This window comes from Myripristis murdjan, chromosome 14 (genome assembly GCF_902150065.1).
Source record: "Myripristis murdjan chromosome 14, fMyrMur1.1, whole genome shotgun sequence".
In the NCBI taxonomy this organism is placed as follows: domain Eukaryota; kingdom Metazoa; phylum Chordata; class Actinopteri; order Holocentriformes; family Holocentridae; genus Myripristis; species Myripristis murdjan.
Window position 1 is genome coordinate 13969786 of NC_043993.1, and position 26548 is coordinate 13996333.

The window sequence follows — 26548 nt, forward strand, 5'->3', positions numbered from 1 at the left end:
ATCCCTCAAAAATTTTCTAGAGAATGACTAATACAAAAGTCAAGACTTAAAAATATAATGTGCAACATTTTACAGTATGCAATGTGCCTCTCAGAAACTTGCAGCTTATTTAGATTAAAAGAAAGGGCATGACGTCCCCAGGAGTATTGTACTACAAAATATAAACAATTTTCGCCCATCACAATGGCACAATGGTCCATTAATGTTCATTTGTATGTGTGTATGTGTGTGTCTCTCTGTAATCTTCATTGGAGGGGAAAAAAAAGCCAGTCAGTAAAGTCTCTGGATTTTTGTTCCATTTATTTTTGATCTATGTTTTAATCTCTATAACAGAAGTCATTCAAACTAACATGACATCTAGAGGTAACAATTCAAAACAACAGATTTGTTCAAAGTAACAGTTTAATAATGAATAATGAATAATATACTGCTAAAAATGGTTGATAGGTGAGCTCATATAATTTATCTTCCATAGTAGGCTAATCAACATGTTTCACTGATTGCCGGTTGGCCACCCTGTACTTTACATTAGATTTTTTTAGTTTTTAATTTTTTTTTATATTTATGAACTGTCACTGTTAAATGTATGATCATTCTAATACTGTCAGAACTATGAGAATCATGTTCCCATTTTTTTTTGCATAGAAAAACGCTGACAGATTAGCAGTAGCATGATCAAAGCTTCACACGTACATCTTTGACATACTGTATGCCAGTGTAAAGTGTGTAAAGTGCAGAAACAGACAGAGTAAGGCAGAGAGTTGGGTCTAGAACAAAACACATCTATTGCTCTTCATTACTGAGCCTAGCGGGGGAAGGGGGCGGGGGTGGGGGGTGGAGTGTTTGGTGGATGAGGGTGAAAGAGAAGGAAGGATGAGAGAGAGGTAGAGAAATAAATGATGGAGAGACAGCAGGGAGAATGATGGGATAGCTGGGAGAGGACGGCAAGCAGCAGATACGGGAAATGAGAGAGGAGGGTACAGAAAAATGAGGAAATCGTCTAGTTTCAGGAAATATTTCTTTTCCATTCATCAGTAGGAACGAGATATGATCCAACGACACCCCGAAACCTAAATCCATGCAATTGTCACACACAGAGCTCCATGTACCTTTATCCAGAGAGGTCCACAAAGAGAGTTACGTCTCCGTTGCTAATTTAACGGCTTTTCAGACACATTAGTCTGTCTGACTGTGTCAAACCGAAAGCCTCCCTGAGTCTCCAAAGATCAAAGCTGATCATGAGTTTAGTAATAACTGGAAAAGTTAGACTTCTGAAGCAGCTCTCCTCACACGAGCCTCATGCTGATTGTCAGTCTCTTCATCATGAGTCCACCATTGTATTCCCACAGTTTTATTCCCTTAACACCCCAGCCTATGTCTCTTCTCTGGGCGACTCTGATGAACAGTCATCGGCTACTGACTCAGTGCAGAGAAAATTCTCTGTTTCTGTTTCCTCTGTTTCCTTTTCTCTACCGTTATCTACATTCTCCACTTTGGCCTCTGTCACTATCTCTCTTCCAGCTGTCTCTTGCTCTTTTTCTCCATCCAAGGGTCTTTCCTCCTCCTTACCTATTGCTTTTTGCTCCTTGTCCTGCTCCTCTGCGTCTGAGGCCCCAGACTCCCCAGTTTCCTCAGACAAAGCGTACATGTTTCTAGAAATCCCCCCTGTTGCACCAGACATGTCTCCAGTGCCGCCTGAGTGGCGTTTCTGGAAGAGGCCAAAGTCAGTGATGTCTTTGGGGAAGTTTTTCCTCTGGCTTGACTTTTCGCCAGAGCTATCGTCAGAGGCCAGGGGCATGAGTCCGTTCGGCAGCCCGTTGGAGGCCTCCGGCGGCCTGGGTGAAGCTGTGGCACCGCCCTGCTTTAGGATGGACGTGGTGATCTTTAATAGGCTGAGTTTGCTTTTCACGTGGCCACTAGGAGGAGGGGGTGAAACCTTGAGGGAGGAGTTGGGGAAGGTAAAACTGGACTCCACTGAGCTCCCACTGGCCTGTAGAGGGGGCTTCCCTGTCTTCATCATTCCCATCACTTCATACCGGAAACTGGAGATGTCTTGTTTCAGCTCCTGAGAGAGAGCAGAGGGAATAACAGAGCTTTTAGTTGTATTGATTCATGTATATGTTAATGCATGTATACATTCATTCATGTATGTATGTATTCATGTATGTATTCATTCTCAATAAGTTCTTTGCAAAGTCAATACAAAAGCAATTTGCAATTAGCAAATGGCAATTAATTTTGTTTTGTTTTCTATTTTTTTTTTAAACTATGAAGAAAGACAATTTCCTGAATGAACTGATTCATAGCTGAATCTACCAAAACCAATCAACTAAATGGTATTGAATTGGCTAAATGATGAGACTGCAGTCTGACATGTACCGTAACCCATCAAAGCAAATTCATGAAGCATGAAGCATGAAGAAAACAACTGCTTCACAGCAAACATTATCAGACTTGCAGCCATTTATTAGAAAAGGGATTATTTATTTCCATGAACAATTCAACTGAACATTTAAGAGGGTTTCTATTTTTTTTATTGATTTATTGATTTATTTATTCATTTTATTTTATTTTATTTTTAAATTGCATAAAAAATTTTATCAATACATTTTCTAGCAAATTTTCAGTGTTTGGTAATGACTAAAAAAAAATTAATCCCAAATTATTTACAGCATATGTCTCAAAACAGAAGCTACCTTAAAGTTTTCTTCAGTCAGGCCTTCCTCTGTCTTGGCATCTCTGATCATGGCAGCCACATAGCGTTTGACCAAATTCCTCAATACCTCCTGCAACCAGAAGGAGAAATGCACAAGGAGATGAGAACACAATTACCTTCTCCAACAATGGATGAAAGTTTCTCATCAATACAACATTTGCAGACAACCAGGTAATGACATAATGACACATTGATTGAAAACATGCACACAAAATAGTTTAAACATTACAATAACCCCCTGCATGTGGACGATTATAAAAATCCTCTTCAACAGAGAATGGCTATGAACATCCCACCGAGTACAATTGTCAGGTCGATTTTATGAGAAATAGAAAATGCATTCTTTTGAAAGACTTGAATTTCAGAGTGCAGAAAGGCAATCAGATGAGCAGAATGTGCTCATCACATTTGCAGAGAGGAGCAATAACTTTCACCTTGGTCTGGAAGAGACTGCCTTTACCTGATATTGGTTATTAATCCTTAGGTTCTCTGCTGCTCGCCTCTACAAAGACATGCGACGCCAGACAAGGTGAGTCAGAGACGGAGGGAGGTGGGAGGGCAGAGCAGAGAGAAGAATGAGAGACAGAGAGAGAGAGAGAGAGAGAGAGAGAGAGAGAGAGAGAGAGAGAGAGAGAGAGAGAGAGAGAAAGAGGGAGAGCTTTTTATATTTTTGTATTACTTCACAGTATGGCATAATTGTGTTGAAGTTTGCAAGCTGTGGGTGTAGCTGCATGGAGCGTCTCACAGTGTTACATGAGTTCTGTTCCAACAAGAGATTTCCATTATCTGAAAAAGTGGATTCTACAAAATTACAGCAAATCACAGTGCTTAAAAAAAAAAAAAAAAAAAAAAAAAAAGACAATAACTTCTGTCCTTGGCTGACAAAACAACACTTTGAAGACTAGGATGATTCATATAATGGAAATACTGAATGATGAACATTATAATTTATTTCCGACAAAGGATAAAAAAGAAATTTGGCCTCAAAGTCTTAAAGTAGTCCTCTTTATATTGTTGGAAAAAAACCCAAACATTTTGGCTCTAAGGCTCCATCAGTGCCATTCATCTTTTTCAAGAAGGCACTTGAGCAGTTATGGGTGTGCTAAAATCCTGTAGATAAGCTTGATGTGAAGAAATAACCTCTACTTTCTATGCTATTATCATTTCAAGAGGACTTTGTGGATGTGTGTTTGTAATTAGATTGGTAAGCTCCTTCTTGAGAAAGTTGAATCAGATGTTTACATGCACACTAATTTATTCCATTATTATTCCTACAATAGCAAAATTCCAAATTTGATACAGATCATGAACACAGCATATTCCATTTGGGTATACTATGTGTTAATGCAGTTTGCTGCACACAGCTGGCTATTTACAGTCAAACAAACCAATTAGACAACAGTACGCAAGGCTGAGTTAGAGATGCATTTGCAAAAGAAAAGGCCACATTTCTGGTTGGAAGGAGAGACACACCTACTTTTAAACATTATGAAAGACTTGGATATCAACAGGTTTGTGGAAATGTGCAAATATTGCAATGCTGACTTTTTGAATAAGGTGGCTGAAGGAAGGGCAAAGGGAGAGAGTATGCATGCTGCATGTAAACACAGATATTAGTGGAATATTCATTTTCATTAGCCATGTAAACAGCTTAGTAGGAATATTGTCTTTTTTGGAATAAGGGCAAAAACTGGAGTCTCTTGACTGTTTTGGTCAATGCATCCGTTTTGACAACTTTGATGACTTGGAATTGAAGTCTTCCTATATTTTTTGATGTTACTCGAGTACATGATATTTTTGATAGTCGAATAAACGTAAGAATAGAGCTTGACTTACTCCAAGTGTTCCAAATGTTTCAGGGCGCTTGGACTGTGTCCTCTTGCACACCTGCTTCTTGATCCAGCACATGAGGTACCAGGCTGATTTGGGGCTCGGGATGATGTTGAACGGGGACGGCAGAGTGCCCCCCTCTTCAAAGTAGCTCATCCACAGCTTAGTCCTGGCGAACTTCCACTCGATGTCTGCATGGTCCTGCAATCACGATTTTGAGTGCATTTGAGTGCCGCCACCACCCAAGGATTCACATAAATATTTAAGCATATCACCCTTATGCCACCCACATGCACACTCTATCTACATAATCAAGCCATCACATCATGTACTCCACATAAGCAGTCCACATCATGTGTGTTAGGTGTGTGCTTACAGCAATGTGCTGGTAGGAGTTGTTCATCATGGCTATGAGCATGTTGAGGAGCACCACGAGGGAGATGATGTTGTAGGTGCCGAACATGGTGGCACCGACAAACTCAGTAAACTGGTGGTCTGCATCCACGTTGGTCACATACAGGCTGATCAGACCGAAAATAGACCAGAAGAGAGACTGCAGGGTCTCGAATAACCTGCAACCAGAAAAATATGTTTTATCACAATGAAATCATATAGCTAGAACTAGGCAGTATATTGATATTACATTGATATCGTGATATGAAACTAGATATTGTCTGGGATTTTTCATACTGTAATATGATATGGCATAAGTGTTGTCTTTTCCTGGTTTTAAAACCTGCTTTATACTACAGGGCTGGAATTTGCTTAACTTATTAGACTGCCTCAGCTCTTCTATTATGCACCTACAGCAGTAACTAAGGTATTCAATGATACTGTGTCATATTTAATGCTGTCCATATCCCCAAGCCTGAGACTTAGCTTCACAGAATGAACAGACATAAATATGGCATGTGCACACAGAGACAACAAGCACACACACACACACACACACACACTGCTCTCTCTGCCTCTCACACATGCATAATTTCTTCCAGTCAGTTACACAGACGTGCACAAAAAGAGCAGCATCACATTTGCATAAACTCACGTGGAGAAAGCGTTATTCTGCTCCACACAGCGGATGCCCTTGCATTTGCCCTTCTCATCTGAGGCCTTGGTCTCATAGTAAAAGTACAGCTGGTTCAGCCCATTGGCAAAGGCCAGCAGGACCTTTAGACAGAGACACGAGTGTGTGACGAGTTCATCAGGTTTAACAAACAATTAATTCTAAGGACATTTTTATTAATACTCAAAAAAATGTTTATTTCCTGAATAGGTAAGGGGAATAAGAGTTAGTGAATCGAAGTACTGATGCCAACGTCTGTGTGCTTGCATGCATGTGTGTGTGAGGCCGCATCTGTGTGTTTATGTTCATGCATGCGTGCAAACAGCTGTGTGTTTACCAGACAATAGATGAAGAGGAACTTGAGAATGTCCAGCAGCATTCTCCCCAGAGAGATCTGCAGTGGCCCCAGATGAGAATTGGCTGTGAACAACGAGATGAGGCGCAGAGAGCTGAAAATGTTAGCGATGGCAAACACCGCCTCTGCCACCAGTGTAGGGTGCCACATCTCCCACTGGTTCCTGGGTTTACAGCCACTGTACTGGATGTGACAGAGAGAAAAGCACGGATAAAAAGTCAGGACATAAAACTCAGCAGTCAAGACATAATGCCACACTGAATTTCAAGCCCGGCAATCTGAGCTCATTTATAAAGTTAACATGTGGTAAATAGTATTGCAGCAGCTCTACTGTTATTTTCCACTGTGATATTGCATAATCAGCGTGGAAAATAACAGCTTGTCCCAGCTGAAAGCCAATGAAAAACAACAAGTTAATGAGATGTTCATATTTACAGCCATGCTAACTAGCTGAGGCAAGTTTATTCATATAGCACATTTCCATACACTAAACGACAGGTGTAAAATATTAGAACACAAAAAAAATCATCACAAAGCACACAGGAGCATTTACTGTGGTGATCATTAAATAACTGTTCCTCTTCATTCGGTCCCACAGCTACTGTACTCTCTCACTGGTTGCCATGATTCTTCATTCAAACAGATAGGAATGTATGTTTTACAGCAGTTGAGTCATTAAAGGTGCACTACGTAGTTTTGACAAATAATTTGACAATTTGTTTACATTGACAGAACCTGCTACATGCATTTTTTTTTAATTATGTAAAAAATCAAAAGAAAAAAAAATTGGGGCACTCTAAACCAATACACACAAATACGTATGTAAACAAAATTGCAGGCCCTGCTATTATGAAAAGCAACTGTGAACTGGTAACTTTTCAATGTCCCAGCGTTTTTTTTTTTTTTGTTGTTTTTTTTAGTTAGTTTAAAGAGTGTAAAATCCATGGGCCCTATCTTGCGCCAGACTCCCTAAACCTGGTATTTGCGGATTTAGGATTTAGGATTAGGATTAGTTCCCCCGTAAAAGTTGCTATCTTGTGCACCTCCCGCTATCCGCAAAACACCTGCGCTACCCGCTATATTATGCATAGGCGTGTTTTGGGCGTTACGCCAGTTAAACCAATCAGTGTGCCAGGTGCCATTGCCTTTAAGGGCAGGATGCGCTATCCTAAATCCTAAATCCTAAACCCGCGATGGAGAGAGGGAGGTAGATTTTCTCAGGGCTTCTACTGAGGCTAAAGCAAGTTGGCTTTATATACATATTATATATTATATTATAGGCGAGTTAATTCGGGAGGTGGAGCCACATGTGTCCAAGTGGACGTGTCACAAGGTTGTACTGATTGAGTAAAATCCCCGGGCCACACCACAGACACACAAGAGGCAGAGGTGGAACTATGTGTAAACTAATTTATTGACAAGGTAGATTGGGCAAATAAAATATTAAAAATAAAAATACAGCACAGCTGCTGGCTTATGATAAAACAATAAAACGTGCTGGCTTAAGTGTCCAATTAAAACAGTCTTTCCTCTAAACAGTCTATATGAGTAATATACTCAGTCCATTCCGGCGGCGTCCCGGTATCAGTCCGACCGTGTGCGTGGCCAGGCTCCGTCGGGGTGTGCGGGTGGTCAGTGGTCCTGACCACCCGCTATCCGCTCTCCCTAAAGTGCAAAGTGCAAAAGTGTGTGCGCAAGATAGCAACTTTAGGGATAGCGCATGAAACACGCACACGAACACACCTCCAGGCGCAAATGACGGAGTCGGCATAACGGATAGCGGGTAGCGGGTGGCGCAAGATACCGTTTAGGGATAGCGGAAGTTCCTAAATCCGCAATTTGCGGGTAGCGGGTAGTGGCAGCGGATAGCGGGTGGCACAAGATAGGGCCCCATATCTCAAAGCTATAGCACCTTTAATTGAATGGACATTTAGGCCTATTAATAATATAAACATATAATTTATTGATGACTTGGATGTGTGGCCAAAAGTATTTGCAGAAATTGTAGACAACTGAGTTCTTTTTCTTACTGTCATGGCAAATATGGCGGTGTAGTTTATGAATAAGGCCAAAAGTGTGGTTAATCAGTTACTGAAACATTGGGTTGTTTGTATGTGCCATTTACTCTTTAGCAAAAAATGACGTCTGGCCAGTCAATGTGGTGTAATATCTTGAGAAATGCTGGACATTCAGTTACTCCGTACCTTAGTGTAGGCTACAATCTTGAGGGAAATGGTGGCCAGATAAAGAGAGTTCATGACAAAGTCCATCAAATTCCACCAGTCATGGATGTAGTCTTGGAAACCGCCATCCCACATCTGCTTGATCTCTGTCCAGATGAATCCTAGATAGAAAGAGACTGTGTGAGTCATAAAGATCCTCGGCCATTTGATCTAGTCTTTGTACTGCCGGTTACCTCTGTTTTATTTGTCTGTGGTACAGATGACAAATTAAATCCCCATGCTTTGGCTCTACAGCATCATTCCTGGATTGTGAATTGGGCCCAAATTTTCAAGCCCAACCCAATCTGTGCCTGAAAAACATCTTTAAGGACCAAAAATTTGAAAGATAATGGCCTTTTCTTTTCCTTGGCCCAACTACAACCCAAATAGCAATGAAGTAATTTGTTGGCAATTTGTTTGTTTGTCCTCATAAAATATTGAATATTGCCTAATACCATAGTTCACCATAGTTCTAAAAACCAACCAACAACAAACAAATTTAAGAAAAACCTACCCGAACCAAGCAATTATGCCCAATATTGAGGCCACACTGAACCAATCCCATCTGTTGTCGTTGGTATCAGGCTTAAATGTTAAGCTCTCATTCGTTCATGCCTGAATATGTCATGTTCAAAGACCATTTACACATTTATATTACATTTATACTTATAGTACATTTATATTCCCATTACCCCCACCACAAACACCCTCGGTCCCAACACCCATTTTACTCACCCAGCACCCAGGGCAGAATCATCCACTCCACCGTGGTCGGTGCTGGGCCTTGCCTGTCAGGTTCTGTGGTCACAATGTGCTGGGAAGCGAGGAGCAGCAGGAAGAGAAAGGTCAGGTAGGAAGCTGTGTGGCAGATGAACTTGATGAAGGGCTTGCGGATGAAGAGGCCATAGCGGCTCTTGGGGGCGATGAGGTAGCACAGGGCGAAGATGGGGAAGAGGAGGCCGATGAAGACACAGGTGAGGAACTTCCCAGCCCAGTGGCGCCGCCTCCAACCAGGGAACTCATCGTACCACCGGGACGCCAGAAGCTGCTGGCAGTTTGGCTGAGCTACGAACTGAGAGAGGAACAAGAAGGGGGAAGGGTGGGTCAAATAGCTGCAGTTTGATTCTGTTTGATCTCCAGAGATGAAAAACTAAAGACATACTGTGCCCATCCATGACTCAAGAGAACATCTTGCCTTCCCATAAATTACTAAAGGTACTAGCGTGCCAGTCTCCTGGCAGCAGACTGGCAACAGCATCCTCATCCTCAAGCTTTTACTGCTTCACTGACATAAAAGTCAACAGCCAACAGACCTTCAGTCCAAACATGCAGAGAACACGATAAGTCTGCTCACCATAACAAGATTGACTGAAATGTTTTGGATTATAAATCACCATGTGAAAGTGTTATACATTCTTTGCCTTGTTTGATTTTTTTGTTTGCTATGAGATCAACAGGTTTTGTGATTGCAGGGGAAAGAAAACACACACATGCACACAAAAAAATTTCCCTTAGGTAATGGCATGATCATCATGGTGAGTGAATACGGGATCAACACAGCTTGAGAGGACAAATATCTATGTACCAAAACTCGGTAATCTGCATCTGTGCTCCAGGACTGCATCGGCCAACATCTGGTGGTAATCTGGAGCAATCTGGGAAACATTCCTATTGTTGTAGAGCCTGGATTACCAGCAAAAAAAAAAAAAAAAAAAACACCCTCTGTGTGTATGTGTCTGATCCACAGCAGGATATGTGGCTGCACATACACACAGACACAGCGGCACAGACACACAAAATGTTGCAAAATGTCATGGTGAGCTCCTACATCAGAGTCAAAGTGTCAAATGACACTGCTTGGTGCCAACTCAACTCTGCAGCCCTGTTACCATGGGAACGAGGACCAGAGATCCCTATCTGCGTCAGGGGCCAGAGTAGAGTGGCTCATGTTCCCATACGTCAACTACTAACACAGAAATAGAGAGAGGAAACAGAGAGAGGAGGGATCAGGAACAAGTGGTGAAGAGGAAGTCTAATTGAGAGAGAGACAGAGACAGAGAGATACAGAGAGAGTGGGAGTGAGAGAGTGTATTAGCATTGTGATGACGATGATGATGATGAGGAGGAGGAGGATGCTGATAATGATGAGGCCTGAACTCTGTGCAGGTCCATCAGATTCTGCGGATAAAAGATGAAAGAAAAAGATGCAAAAGAAAAAAGAAAAGAAAAAGGCCTTCTCATTTCTTCCCTCCGAGCACTCCTTTGAGCATCAAACTTATTACAGAGAAAATGGCCAAATGGTCATTAAGTTGCACCCAAACACTAAGACAGACCCAAAAGTGTAGACTGAATCTTTTAAAGAGGTACTTTTATTTTTAAAATAATGAGGTGAAACTACTGTGAATGTTTGCTTTAAATTCGGAAACTCGCAATTTACTGAAAAAGTGAGCACAAAAAACAGATTTATCAGTCTATCAATCTGTGCAAACATACAATTTAAACTATCCTGCTCATGTACAGCCTCGCTCCCTCACATGTGTTATCTTTTTTGAAACCTTGGCATCCGTCTCCCAGGAGCCTGAGAGCTCTTGGTGTGCACTCTCCGGTTCGTCCTTTGGAAAATCACAGGTAACAGATTATGTGGCGCACTGCCGCAGCTATTTTGTGACAGAAACACACTGCAGTTTTTCAGTATGACAGTGCAAAAGAAAAAGGATGTGGATGTGCTGCCACCACAAGTTTAATCAGTGAGCACCTATTTTGTCTGTGGCATGCATATCAGGTCATCTTCCAGGACACAAGTGAGGCTCTGGTTCATTGACTCTGTATATACATGGTACAGTGAATGTCAGAAAATTGTTCCATTTTAATTGCATAGTGTAAATAAGGGGAACTTGAAAAGTACACTACCTCAACATAATCACAATGATATATATATAAAAAATAACATGTTATGCAAATGAGGTCATTTATTGAGCTAATTCTTGCAATAATTGGCTAATATTTCTGACAACATCAGAAGTGGTGGGAAAAGGATTCAAATCCTTTATTCATATGTTTCCCATACTGAAAAAAAAAAAAAAAAAAATCTATTCATACTTTGATTGCTACTTTGATTATGAAACTTCACTTTTGTAGAACCTCTGTTACTATTCCTTTGTCGTTCCAAAGGGAAAAAAGGCAAGTACTTATAGTCTGGCAAAGCCTTAAATTGCCTCAGGTGTCTTGTTCATACAAGCACAATTCAGGTAGAATCTTTTACTTTTTCACAACTTGAGGGACTTGTATCAAAGTCAAATTGGTCAACATATCACCCACAAAGGGGGGGGGGGATGCTTTTGACATGCGATCTGCTCATGTACGCATCACTTGGTAAAACAATGGCACAGAAAATGACCCTGCTCTGCTCCATGTGCTCTTGTCCTGGTTGGAGCGGCTAGGCAGTGCAAGTGTAAATCCCTGTAATCCTTGACACCAAAATTGCACTGCGCTGCCAACCTCTACCGGGGTCTCTAACACAAGCAGGATGCGGTTACACAGTCTGCAGCTTATGAGATGTCGAAGTGGCAGTGATTGACAGTGAGTCAAGCCAGTCAAGATGTTGTCGGAGGAATCCAGTGGTGCAGAAAGGAGCAAAAGACAGAGGTGGAACATTTCCACACCACAACTTCAACTGATGTCTGACCGTGTACAACTGCAGTGCTTGATTGTTGCTGACATGGCCCGTAGTTCGTCTAGCTGGATTCGCCAAGTGTCCTGACAACTTTGTTCATTCACTGTACATTAAAACTAGAGTTCAACAGTAATGAGCAATGTACATAAAATGACACATCCCTCATCAAACTTAGTTGCTCAGTGAGCGCCAATTTCTGCCAACTGCAATCATAAAGCCATTTAGTGGAGACAATATTTTGAAATACAGCATTGCAATTTTGACCTTAAATCACAAGGGGGCATCATCAACCTGCAACATGTAAAACTAATGGGTTTCCCTTGGCACTTCTGTTGAAGCTCCCAATGTGAATCCTCAGTATATAAATACAAATGGGAGTAATCCGCTGTCAAAACCCTCAGGATGCATGAGAGATAATAGGCACTTCAATGCGTATGTGTTACTGATCGTATTTATCAGATTTGGCCTCCTGCTGGATCAAAGCATGGATTGCTCTGCGAGCTTGGCTCCTTAAATGGGGGCCTGCGGAGATCACTCTTTAGACCATCATAAACTGACATCTTCCAACCCTGGGAGCTGAGTAGCAGCCAAGCTGTAAAATACACAGAGATGCAAATACAAAAACGAAGATAAATACACAAAAACACACATAAGAGGGCTGACAGAGCCGTTGAGCCTTTCATTGACTAGATACTGGATTATGCTTTGAATCAAAAGTTTGCTCAGCTGAAGGGTCAAGAAGATGCACCTTGTTGACTCACTGCAACATTCATCACCAGCCAGTGCTATTCATAGAAAAACGATTCATTTTTAAGCTGAGTATTATGCCAATTGCAAGAGCTTGAGCGTTCCTCTGCCATCACAACATTCCCAAGCCTCTCAACAATGATTGGAATAAATGACTGTTCAATACATCACACACAAAATGCCCAGAAAAAGCTCTTTGCAGAGAGCAGTTGGAGAGAGCAGCTTTTCAGTTTATTTTGACAACAATAAACAAAAAAGCCCAGAACAAAATAACTGCTGTCTGCAAAATATAGTAAAAGGAGCTTTTCAAATGAACTAAGTGTCCACTCAGCTCTTGATGCCTCATACAGGGAGCAAAACCCAATTACATGTCTGGCTTAAACACAGTCTGTCACAATAACAAATAAATCACGGTAATTATAGCTTTATCACACAAATGTTGCATTGTCACAGCATTTTATGCCCTTCTCAAACAACTGCAGCAGTCTTTATGGTTTTGGTCTGACTGCTTTATGGAGCAAAACATTCTCCAATGCAAGCTCATTTGAATAACAATTTAATCCTGGGGGAAACCTTGAATGCCAAAAAAACATATTTTTCCATAAATGCCTGACGCAGTTTTGCATATTTTTGTATATCACTGCCTGAATGACCAGCATCTCTGCAAAATGCCACAAAATGTCACACACACCTTATTATTCAGTACTTACTGTTAATGCATTGTTACTGTTAGCATGATGTTTGCTTGTGAGATTAGTGGAATGTAATTATAACAGAAAAATCTCCATAAAATTAGCCTTCAACTGCAGCACTGAATAACTGCATCATGATGTTCGAGTTCACCTCTGTCACACTGCAGCACTGTATAATACCCCACCACACACACACACATACACACACACCTCCACCACTGTCACCGCTTGGAATGAGGAGAGGAGCAGATTGAGCAGAGCAGCTTTACTTTGAAATGACTGCTAATGAGTGTAAGTACCTGGAAGAGTTATCGTTTGAAAAAGGCAGATGGGTAGATTTTTTTACCCACATCATGAGGCATTTCCTTCCATCAAAGTCCCAGTTTGATCGAACTGCCTTAGAGATGAGATGAGGAGGAAGGAGTATACGAGGACACCTACTGGATAATTACATGCAGAAAAGAAAAAAACTCCCTGGGAGGGAAGATGAGTGGCAAAACAACCTAGGAGACAAGGAACGATGGGAGGGAGAGCGTTTGTTTATGAAGAATGAAAAATGCACTTCCATCAACAGGGAGGTGGGTGAGACGGCAAGTGTCAGGGTTTATCCACCTGAGTGCAGACACCACTCCTGGGTGTCTTTCCATGATTGGACCCACCCATCTGCCAAACTGCGTCTCAGGGTCAGCGGCGCTGTGCAACAACCAGATGAAGGCGGAAACAGCCATGTCATAAACTGAGACTCCACCAGAAGTACATCTGCTCCGGCAGCCAGGCAGCGCTTCCAGCGCAAGACAGACTGAATGAATTATAGGTGGCTCCTGGGAGTACTGCGTACACTTCCTCATCTCCTCTATTGTAGGTGATATCTGTTTCACCTTCATATTCAGGGAAATAACTCTGCGGCATAATATCAGTTCAACCCCCTGATGCCTGCCTGATGAAACTTAAAAGAATTTCACAACTCTATCAAAAAAGCCTCCATTCAGCACTGGGAAAACATTAATTATTCACCAATTTTCTGGTTTTACATTCAACTTAAAGATGCGGTTTACTGGGTAAATCTAATAAATATGTAAACTTAGTAAGTTTACCTGATAATCCTATTTGCGTGATAAATAACTGGTATGAGTAGAAAAGTGCAAGCTTATTAAACTAACTTAGTAATTACAACCAAACAGATACACTTAGAAGTCACAGCTAAATTACTTATAAACACCTTGGTGTTGTTCATCAGTTCTAGTAAATGCACTGCAGCAACTGGATAGAAACCTGGGGACAAGTTTAATGGCAAACTACTGTAGGTGGTAATGTTTTATATTAGCAATAGCACAGGTTCAACTGTATAATTTATAGCATTTAAGTCACTTCCCTACTTCCTATGGCTAATTGTTTATGGCTCTATCCACTTAGAGCGTGTTTATTAAACTTAGTGTATTAACTGTGAAATTAAACAGGGCTTTAATAGGAAATGCATATCACTCCCATGGAATTACCAGGCTCTGTCTTGCAGAATTGGTCATTTCCTTTTACATGCCATCAGGCCTCTACAGGTACGTAAAACAGTCCAATTTGCTCAGTGAGAAAGAGGAAAGTGAGTTTGGTCTGATCAGGTTCTCACCACGTCCTTTTCCAATGCATAAATAAAGCCTGTGTTCTTACCCTGTCATCAACCAGTTAGCGTCCTTTACGTCCGAAAAAAATAAACATTTTTCATTTTTCATTTATTTTCTGCCTACAGATTAACGTAGGTAACTGCTAACATGCAGTAAATCTTCTGCTTGTTCTGTGTAATAGAGAGGTATTACTAATACTGTGTATGTTATTTCCATAGATGCATATATACCATTTAACACAGGCTGTTAACATCCTGAACTTCTGGCAACTATAATCTATTTGCTTTAACTGATGAGTATTACAAGAGAGTTTGTTTTAAGTAAGTCAGCTATGAATTGTAAGTATTTACCTACTAGGTTACAGCAATAATAATTTAATGATGTCTTATTCCCTGTACTCAGGGTTTTCCCTGCTTGTCTAAAATGTAGGCCACTTGCCAAAGTGATTTTTAGCTGCCACCCAAGTGAAAACCGCTAGAATCCTTCTCCAAAGCAGCATCTGGTATCTTTAAATAAAGCATGGCATAATAATTGCCTTTATTGTGGTGCCATTTCTATATTCTTTCAATAGAGAGAGACTTTGCTGTTAACGTCATCGCACCAGTTCACACTGGCACACAGTGACACCCAGCAACAAGATCTGCTAATTGAGGGTTCAAGGTTGTGAACAAGATCTGACAGTGGAGACTGGGCTAAAGAGTTTGGTGGGAGGGACTCAGAGAGATAAGACAGGGAGAAATTTTTAGGATATGATTACTTATATCCTCCAATATCTTTATGGCATTAAATGTGGCATTAATTATATCATAGATATGCAGATGCAGATGTGATTGTGTGATTAGCTGCAGCTCTATCTCTATATCTGACAAAGTAATTTTCTTACAGCACCATAGTTCACAGGAGCAGACAGACACACAGACAGAGGAGAGGAAGAGATGGGGTCACATGAAAAGGACGAGCGTAGACTTGATGAAGATGATACTGATGATGGTGGTGATGATGATAAGCCCTTGATTGAGAGGATGGAAAGATAGTGATTAGGATGAAATGCTGCAAACAAGGCTGTGACATCTGCAACTCATTCCTCACGCACATAACTGTTTGTGGCTATGTGTTTGTGTGTGTGTGTGTGTGTGTGTCACCAGCTTGCTGATAGCCCAGCTGCTTCCATCCTGTCACTGCAGCCTCCAAAATGAAGATTTAATATACACATACTTGAATTATAATGATCCACAACTTTTTCACACTTGTATTTATCCACTTTGCCTCTCTCTATTGCTGATTGGTTTGATACAACAGTGATTAAGCTCATAGCCAGTTTATGAAGCCAGTTTTTACAGTGGCTGCTGTATGATTGGGGGGGGGGGGGGGGGGGGGGGGGGGGGGGGGGGGGGGGGGGAATCAAGAAGTAATCAAGTAATCAAGTAATCAAGAAGTAATCAAGAAAAAAAAGAATCTTCATCAAGATTTATCACTTGAAACTGTGACTGTGAGGTTTTCAAACAGTAAGTGCTTTGGATTGTTATGTAATATAACATGGAAGCCAGAGAGTCAAATTTACCACAGATGAGTACAATTTCAAGCTGTGGCACACTGCAGCATTAAAGTTCATTCTTGGCATGACACTGGCTGACCGCTGACCGCTGACAGCCTTTGTCACCTGAGTCCCTCCGAAAGCCATGAAAAACTCAGTAATACTTGGTGAGCACCACTTCATACCTCATACAGCATGACAGTAAAAAGAAGGGCGAGCAATACTCTGTATCATGTTCAAGCACATCTTGGTTACCTCTTTCTGGTGGTACTTGATGGCGAGTTTGAGCCTGGCCAGGTCATTGTTGCCCTCTTCCTCTAATAGGTTGATGTCGTCTCTGAAATTGAGGATCATCTCCAGTTCTCTGGAGCTGCGAGTCTGATCCAGCAGGTCCTTAGCAAACTGCTTGCACTGCTGGGACAGCTCCTCATACTCTGACTTGAACTCATTTTCAACCTGACAGAAACACAATGAGTATGAATACCTTGGAGCATCAAAACACCTAAAAAAGAAAGAACTCGAACAGCATGCCTGTTTATCAGGGAAAATGCTAATTCCAAATAAAAACATCTCTCTGGGCATTCTGTGCCAGGTAGCAGTTTTCCAGACTTTGCATGTATTTATTAAATGCACCACTTCTCTCTATCAGCCATGCAAGTGCCTTTAATTCTGATACTTTGGAGCTGCACTAGACAAAAGGTTGTTTTATCTAATCAACTGAAGTGAGATGAGAGCACTCAGTATCGAAATGTTAAAATGGAATATTTAAATAGTCTGTGCCTAAGGTAAAATGTATAACAGAGAGACTGACTGCTCTCTAACGCCAATTAATTTGCCACAAAAAGTTAAGTGATGGTCAATAGATCATTTTTGACAATCTAACTGCACTAACCCTGCACTGCAGTGCATGAGGTACTTTGGGGGCTTGTGATATTTCAGTGTGGCAAATCAAGAGACACTGCAAATCTGTGCGTGTGCGTATGTGTGTGTGTGTGTGTGTGTGTGTCTTTTTTCATATGCAACTATGATGCATTTCTCATTGTGAAATAACATTTACCAGGGGAGCTGTATGGTAATTTTTGACAAATAAACAGACACCACATTCTGCATCATAAATGGCATAGGTATTACACAAACACTGTATGAAATGTCACATAAAACAAGAGAAAAAAATTCATTAATACAACATATAGCTGCTGGTGCAATATCTAATTTAGTCACTGCAAATGCTCTCTTCTTCAAAATCAAATGCTAGCAAATGAATTCTCCAGCTGTTCCGTCAGTGGGGCCTGTTCCCACCTTGCTGAGCTCCTGCAGCTCCCAGCTGAGCCTGAACGCAGTGAGGAAGGGGTCCTCGCTCGAGAGGGCAATTAGCGAGGGACTTGACAGCGCTCTGTAGATGTTGAGGCGTGAGCGAGAGTGCCGCAGGCTGTCCACATCTGAGCTAGACACACACTCCACACAGTTACAGCGCACCTGCAACATCAAACAAAGCTAAATAAGCGTCCATAGGCATAAATAACAGCACAATTTCAATGAGGATTTCCAATGTTTATTAATGAATCATCCCAGTCCAGCAATAGGTGCACTGTAACCACTGTGTGTAGAATATGTGAAGAAATATTGATATTGTGAAGTGATTGTTTTTATTTTTATATCATAGCCGGCCTTTCCCTGGTTTTAAAGGCTGCATTACAGTAAAGGGTTGCAATTTTCTGAACTTATTAGTTTGTTGTAGCTGCTCTGTCATTTGCATCTACCTGCTTGGTCATCATATCCACATTACTAATGACTATTTATCAAAAATGTGTGATATTTAGTTTTGCCTAAATTACCCAGCTCTACTTCTATGGTTGACCCACCTCATGTGGCTGGGGCACAGACACACCCTTCTGCACCAGCAGTTTGATAATTTCATAGTTGTTGGTGTGTGCAGCGAGGATGATGGGAGTTATGTCAGGGGTGAAGTCAGAGAACTGCTTGTCCAATAGGATAGGAGGAACCTGTAGGGCAAGACAAGAGGATAAAAGCTTAAAGAGGTACAATTAACCTGGAGGGGCTACATTGCCAGCAATTAGGCTGCTGTATACAGCCTTGGTGTCACTGTGAAGTGCGTGGTTTATGTGACACAGCCTATTTATGAAACTCAAATCTTTTTTTCTCCCGTCAGGTTGAACTGAAATGCTTGGAGCACAGGAGAAGTAATTGGTTTGGTTAAGGACAAAGACGTGGAAAACCTCCTTTTCACCTCAGAGTGAAAAAAAAAAAAAAAAAAGCAGGATCAAGCAAATAATCATTAGTGTCTTTGACAGCTGCGGTGAAAATGGTTCAGACACTGTGGAGGCATTACACTCTCTGCCAACGTTGCGTGCAAAATGTAGCCAGTATCAATCAATCGAGAAACCATTTAGAAAAGGCCAGAGGCTGCAGTGTTGCTTCTTTAGGGCAAAATAGTATCAGCATTTCATACATTTCAGAGGGAATCATTACGCTTGGAAAGAAACTCATTCCACATATCCCTCTTATCATCCACTCCAGCTAAGCCCTTTTGCTATTCCCTTGCCAGTCAATGGGAATACAGGGCTGCAGGCTGCAGGGGAATAAGCTCACCCCTTTGTCCTCCTTTAATTGAAGCCCTTTTATCTGATTCCACAGAGAGGGAGAAGGGGTGGAGAGGGAGAGAGAGAATAGTCAGAAAATGGTTTGAGGATACACATGTGATAGGTAAGAGACTATTAGCATCCTGATAGAGACGGAGGGTGGATGTGGCGTGGATAGAGCAGCTCTTTGTTTGCTGAGTGACGGGAGGAGATTTTTCTGCAAGTTTCACCAACAACCTCCTTCTACGCTTGCACATCAGCTGATCCATTTGTACATAGATATTACTTGTTATTCAGCAGTTACAGTACAAAGTGAACATGTGCTTATGGTTATTTGTAACCTGTCAAATGCTTGGTGGCAAAGGAGGCAGATCGTAAGGTTGATTAATGAATTGTAATTAATGAAAATATTATCAAAATCACAGCATGATCAAGTGCAATATGCAAATCACAGGAGATTTTTTTTTTTTATGAAAGTAAAAATGTGCAGCAAAATAGCATTATAAATTAAGTATTGTAGTGCTACAGAGATGTCCTGGCCTACAAAACTGCAGTCTCCAGATGCAAGAAAACATGCTTCTTTAATAAATTCTTTAATAAACCCCAGCAAAAAAACAAAACAAACAAACAAACAAACAAACAAACAAAAAAAAACACATCACCATCATTTTCCAGCAAAGATGAAAATTATCCAAAAATTGTGAATCACATCACAATTGCAACATCAGTCAAAATAATTGCAATATGATTTGTTGTTCAGTCCAAACAAACTGATACCTAAAAATATTCTGAATATTTTATTTCTTGATCTCATGGAGATACTGGTATCTGACAATTACTAGCTAATGTAAGCACTGAGATATTGGCAAAATTTGCAAATATGACTCAGCAGTGGGCTATGATGAGTAGCAATTGAAATAACACTGGTGGAACCCTCCATCACCTACACTCTTCAAGGAACAAAATTTTTACCCACTGTTTTCTTGTGGGCTGTTTAATTTTGCCCCAAATATTTCATCATCCATGCTGCATGCTTGGGTGCTAATTACCTGTCAGGTTTACTGTCAGAGCAATCATATTGCAACAGGAACTTCTGAGAGTGGCACAAAGCCACGGCGGAGAGCCTTCATATTTTGCAGAGGAGGGTGATCTAAGAAGTTACAGTACATACTCTGTTCTCCACGTGGGAGGAGGAGGGAAATCAAATAATCTACATCAAACAGCCTTGGCCTGTGCCCAGGCACGTAGCAGGAGGAGCACTTGCGGGAGATGTGGAGTTATGATAATAATGGAAAAATGAAACGAAATTATATCCCACTCATCCGTGTAATGTGTATTTGTTGTGTTACTCATATTAGAGCGAAGAATCCACCATCAGCATATTGATTAAAAATGCAACATTAGCATCTGCTGGGTGCAAGACAGAGCAGTGCACTGTTTTTTTTGCTTGTCTTTTTTGTTTTGCACGGCGTTTCTTCAAGCCTCCCCTCTGGGTCTCACCTGTCATCCTACACAATTACCAGTATTGCCAAAAGAAAGCTTGTACAAAAACGGGATAGTGAGCAGGTCTGTTTTTGAAAATAAAACTGTGGAAAATAAAACTAAATCAGTAAGCACTCATGCAGCTGTGATTCTGTTACTCTGTTGTTTCATACTTTGTTTAATGTGTAAATCTGAGCTGGCATCCCTCCTCAAAGCAGAGGGCTTCCCTTACATAACTACCTCCATGTGGAGATGGTAAGCAGGTGAAAAGAGATTTATAATTGGAAAACACCACAAAAATACACAGAAGTTAAAGTGCTCTACAATACAAAGACAAAAAATGAGGTCAAAACATTGAGAAACCCTCTAAGCTACAATCTCTATATGTCTTGCAAAGTCCTTTCACTCCCATTTGGCTCACAATAGCTATTCTGATTTGATTAATTTGGGCAAAATGAAGTATATATTATGTTAAAATACCTAAACAGAGGCATACTGGTTCTCAGAGGTTGATGTATGAAGTCGTCCCTTTGCCTCGATTCCTCTTGGTGGAAAATTGCTCTACAATGCTATCATAACACAGCATTTAGACAGGCTGCAAAATAGAAAAACAAATACAAACAGTTCTCGCAATGCCCAAAATGAATCTCCAGATTAATAAATCCTGGAGAGAGCACTGGCAACAGATGAGATGCACTTTCTCCCAGACAGCCTTTTAATATAACCAATGAGCTTCTGTTGGGGAGATTTGGCAGTGCTAGAGCGATCTATTTTCACATCCTATTCATGCGTTGGGGAGAAGCGCTCGCTTACCAGGACATTAAGGTAAAGAGGAGGTGTGGCAGGTGATAGATGTCACAGCCTAGGGGTTTAGGCTGGAAATTTCTGGCGTCTATATCTCATTTCCATCCTCATGCATTCAGTAAAGAAACAAACCCATTCAATGTCTTTGTTGTATTTTCCTCTCTATTTTGCACTTGCTCTCTTGATTGCTCTCTGATTCATGCTTCTTACTCAGTTTTCTTTTCCTTTTTGTTTTTCCCCTCTCTTTCCTTGTCTCATTTAACTTGCATTCATCGGAGTCAAAAGCTTCTCCCATGATGACACAATGAAGTCGCACAACAGCAACAAATGAGGAGGCAATGGCCCCTTCACTTAGTCATAGAAACTACCAACATCTGTTCCTTTGTGTTCAACAATGCATCACTGGATCATTTTCTATTAAGACAATCATTCTCAGAAACATTTCTAGTGGCCTGTGATCAGTTAAGGTGACATGACGAAATACTCAAGTCATATTTGGTCTGGTTCCAATACAGTTTTGAATCAACCTACATCACACACTACTTTGCTTTTAAGAATGGTAAAACTGCACCCCGGGAATAAGCTGTCATGTTAGAAATGGTTGCATCGCAATTAGGCATTTCATGAGTTGTGTACGACTTGATAGACAGATTTCGTCATCATTGCGGGTATTTTAGCTGGTTAGTGAGATGGAGGAGCCGGGGCCTTCGTGCAGCAAGCATGTTAGTGAGCAGAAAAGGAAGTTTCAGGAGAAATGGAGCAAAGCTTACTTTGTTATACAACACAGGTCAGATAAAATGATGTGGCTCATCAGCAAGGAGATGAATGCAACACACAAAGTGTTTAACATAAAACGACATTATGATACCAATCATAAAATGTACGACAAGCTTGCCAGCCAAGGAGCGCACCACTAAGCGTGAACAATTTCAAAGAGGCTTAACTGCCCAGCTCTCATGCCCAGCCTCATTAACTACAAATTGTGTTGATTTTACATCATTGGCTGCAAACCATTTCCAGAGCATACACTCCAGATACACCTTTGTCAATAAAACATCTACAACTGGATAAATGTGATTTTTTTCTCCTCCAGAAAAAAATATATACATTTCTCACGATTCAAAATTGGCATGGCAGTTGGCAGTAAATAAAGCTCTAAAAATGCATTTCTCCTAAACTAGAGGAAGGCATTGGGCAGCAACTTTGTGCTCTTAAGCCAATCAGCTTACTTACAAGATTAAACAAACAAATCTTGGTTAGACACTGACTTGGGACAAATGTGAATGTACTATTTAGGCCTGTTCCCATCCAGACAAAGGATGTGTGATCACCAGTTGTTTCTCAGATTGTGTACAAAATCCAAAATGACTCACTAACAGAATCACCTAACCTCTTCTTGATCTTAGCTCTGTGACGTTTTGATGATCTTGATTCTCTATCAATCAGAACTGGTGTCTATGGGCAAGTTAATCTCACTTCAGCATGAAACAATTAAGTACAGGAGGACAGGACAAGTTGACCTCGACGTTGGTAAGTCGACCCATCAGTTCTTGCTGGGAAACCATACACAAAATGAATCATGTGACTTTAGATGTAGGACTGACATTATCCTATATTTAAGGTTTTATATCAGTGTAAAACTCAGTGTGGTAGGACTGTGAGGACATATGCTAATTACAACTGATCCTGATGAGGCTGTTTGAAACAGTTTGTCAAAAAGGGCTAAAATGTACAATCAAATTACATTTCCGCTGTATTAAATGTGTAAAATGTATACATACATTCTCAGCTCAAGTGGTACCACAGAGCAGACCACAAACCAAATGGGGATTGGATGGTCATGTCACTAAATTGTATTTTACAGGCCATCTATGCAGGGGTTATGGGTAAGGCTGTTAAATTAGCCTCCGTGCAGCAGAGTTATTACAGTGATTCATATCTCTGTTTAACACACTATTGCTTGCCTGCAAGGGTATGCAGTAGTATGCTGTAGTTAAATTTTCTTCATTGTTTTGACTAAATGAAGTTTTGTGGATGTCGTTGGCCTACCAGCATGCATGAGATTCAGCTAAGTGAGTGTAATTACTGAATAGATGCTCACCAGTTGGATAGATTAGATACTGGAGACCCAGTAAATCTATTACAGGAGGTAATTAATGCACAATTTATGCAGACCCAGGCTACTTTTTCAAGCATTAGCGTTTGTTGTTGCCAACAGTATTAGGTAATTATTTCAGATGGTCCAAAAAGGTCCAGGGAACTGCATGGGGCTCACAAGGTTTACAGAAAAAAAATATTTTATGGGCTGAGGCTGCAGTCTGTCTGGAGAAGAAAGTAACAGATTTTTCTCTTTTTACAGGAATTATATTACGGGGTGGTTTGGATTTGAATGTGAGCAGAACTTGGATTGGCCACCATTTGCCCACGGTTGAGATAAATCTTTTTGTTTGGATTTATGGTAGGTTGGTAATTATTGTCATTGGTTTGTTTTTGATTTCTGAAAATGAGTTGGAAAACTTGGACAACAGCCTAAATCATTTATTCAAATATTCAAAATCAAATATCCACTCGCATTCAAATATTCATTTCAAAGACACAGCCGTCTAATTTATTGATGAAATGCATGTGATATATATAATATGTATCCAGGTTAGTTTACTGCAATTTTTGTTATTGTTCATTCATAAATGAGGCTCATTATATCTTTCTCACAAACAAAACTGGCATGCGTCCCTTCAGAACAAATCTTGTATCAGCAATATAACATAAATTACATAGACTAACTATATTAATTACCAAGCTGATGCCTTTTCAAATACTAAGTACAAGTACAAGTAAAAGGTTCAAAAAACAAACTCGATGTGTCAGTGGTGTGTGTGCATTGTACTTTTTAATGATAAAAAAAGACTTATAACTGAAGAAAAAACTCTCTGAAGCCACGGTTGTACACAACAACCTGCCACCTGCAACCTGCGGGAGCCAATGTGTGCACCTGGCTGGGTGTGCACTGGCTCCCTCCTGCTTCATGAATAAAATAGCTTTTGCACTCATAATAGTAATGAATTTTATTTATAAGGCGCATTTCTTCAAAACCCAATGTGCCAATGTAACATGAGAGGCGGTGCAAACGTGAATTACCACATAAGAGACAAGTCAGGAGTCAACAGGGAGGATAGTGAGGATATGATGAAAAAGTACCATAATAGCAGCAAAGAAGAACTAGAAAAGTGCCGTTTCTGGGGAAACTGCGTGGGCAAGCTGGAAGAGTGACAGTGGTGCTTGGGAGAGAATCTCCTGAAAGTAGTGGTCAAACAAATGCTTTTTACTCAATGACAGTAAGTCCGAGCAGAAAAGAAAATGTATCATGAGAAAGGTAAGGCTTTGGGCTTTCAAACTGTGTCTATTTATTTTTCAACTCCCAAAAATGCCTGCCATAGAGCGAGTTAAAAAAGTGTGTGTTTCTCCTTCTCTCCCCAGATTTTGGGTTCCAGATATAATGGGAGTCCATGGGGGAGAGAGCTGGCACTCCTGCCTTGTTAAGTGTCACCGTTTAAAAAGTTTAAGCTGCTTTGCTTTTGTATGTACATTTTTCAAACCAAAACTAGTTTTCCTACTACTTTACCTGAATTTTTGCATGTGGAGTGAAAATTGTGGCCAGGGGAGCAAGTCAAAGACAACATTTTCAGACGATTTTTCAGGGCTGCTGCACTCTAGCCGTGATGTCACTCACTCTGGCACTCTGAACATTCCGTCGTTAGTGTGTATTGTGTCCGAAATTCCGAATTCAAACTGGAATTGCGGAAAAACGGAAAGTCAGAGCACCTTAAAAATCGACACACTGCTTCTTCTCCACAAGATGTACGTTTTTCGTATTTGGTGTGTGGACATAGGTAAAAAGCTCTGCACCTTAGGGCAAATTGGAATTTCGAGAATTCCGTGAGTCGGAATACTTATAAAAGTAATAGTGTGGGCCTAAAACGAAAGCTGTAGGAGGAGTTATGTGCCAAAAAATGTACGGAATAAGAAAGAAAGAAAGAAAGAAATAGTAGGAAGTGCAAGCTACCAGCTTGCCCACTAATTAAATAAAGATCTTAATACATCACCTGCCAGCCCCTGTATCCTCCCTCCACCCCCTCCATACCTGCATGCCACCGCTGGGCTTCTTGTGGTTGAGCAGCAGCTCAACGGCTCCCACCACTTCCTTCCGGATTGCGTGCAGCAGGGCATCGCCGACGTACACGTTGAAGCTCAGCAAGAGCTCAATGATCTCCAGGTTCTCGTTCTCGATGGCGATCAGCAGAGCCGTTCGGCCTAGAGGGTCGATGCAGTTGATGTTGATCTTGAAGTAGATCTCTGCTTCCTGATAAAGTGAGGTTGTGATAGAAGGTCACGGTTAATTAAAAAAGTGTGGAATTAAAAAAAGAAATACTTATTAACAATTAACAGTTATAGTTCAATAAGAACAATCCAATTAGATGGCTTGATCAACCCTCATCTAGAGGCTCAGAGGCTTGATCAATTCCCAATCATGCTATCCAACTATTCTAATCCACGAGTAAATGAGAGTCCATGAGTGAGTACATATATAAATACATACATCAAGGGCCTGTTTGACACTAGCATAGTCTCCTTTCTCCACAGCTCCAAGGTAGGCCTTCTCCAGGGGCGACAGCTCAGACTCAGCCCGCACAATCCTGAGCGGGATACGGTCCCGATATGAGGAACTGTCAGTCCGCCGGTAGTACAGCTGAGACATCTCCCTGGGGTTCAGCTCACCAACACCCCAACGTCACTGCTACAGCTGCTGCCAGGCTGGGGAGCTTCACGCTGGAGAAGGAAGGGACAGGATTGTTAAGGCGAGAGGGCAGCAAAAGAGAGGGATGCGAGAGAACGATGGGGGAAGGAGACAGAGACGGAGCAGGAGGTTAATCCCTAGGAGTTCACAATTCAGCCCTCTTATCCAAGCATCGTCTATCCAGAAGACATGACCTACACTATCCAGTAATGCCTGTCATAATGAGGGAAAGTGACTGAAAATACACAAATCTGTAGTGAAACAAATTCTTAAACAAATGTAATATCTGTGTGGATCATGGGCGCAGATGGCACTGGGGACGGGGGGGACGTGTCCCCTCCAGATTTATAGTGACCCGATCCGTCCCCCTCCCCAAATTGATCAGTATACAATACACCGATTCAAGAAGGTGGAAG

The 26548-nt window shown here is 41.1% G+C and overlaps 1 protein-coding gene across 3 annotated transcripts; it reads right to left on the bottom strand.

The window, feature by feature from the left end:
* Window positions 1-937: 937 nt before the first annotated feature.
* LOC115371390 (short transient receptor potential channel 4-like) lies at window positions 938-26102 on the bottom strand. Of its 3 annotated transcripts, none has more exons than XM_030068739.1 (14): window positions 25935-26102; window positions 25479-25697; window positions 18314-18454; window positions 17751-17927; window positions 16707-16907; window positions 8925-9261; window positions 8172-8311; window positions 5950-6150; window positions 5595-5716; window positions 4923-5118; window positions 4553-4747; window positions 3177-3218; window positions 2697-2786; window positions 938-2065 (listed from the first exon to the last, which is right to left on the bottom strand). In XM_030068739.1, exons 1-14 carry the CDS (start codon window positions 26091-26093, stop codon window positions 1373-1375), a joined length of 2913 nt encoding a protein of 970 aa, XP_029924599.1. In that variant the 5' UTR covers window positions 26094-26102; the 3' UTR covers window positions 938-1372. The 3 variants fall into 3 exon arrangements, with proteins under 3 accessions (XP_029924599.1, XP_029924598.1, XP_029924597.1); XM_030068738.1 differs by having other exon boundaries at window positions 4505-4747; XM_030068737.1 differs by lacking the exon at window positions 4553-4747 and having other exon boundaries at window positions 25935-26093.
* Between the last annotated feature and the right edge of the window lie 446 nt (window positions 26103-26548).

Coding starts and splice junctions, on each gene's coding strand:
- LOC115371390 (XM_030068738.1), bottom strand. CDS start 26,093: ATGTCTCAGCTGTACTACCGGCGGACTGACAGTTCCTCATATCGGGAC. Junction 3,219..4,504: donor TCGACTATCAAAAATATCAT/GTACTCGAGTAA, acceptor ATGTCTTTGTAG/AGGCGAGCAGCAGAGAACCT. Junction 2,787..3,176: donor GGATTAATAACCAATATCAG/GTAAAGGCAGTC, acceptor TTCTGGTTGCAG/GAGGTATTGAGGAATTTGGT.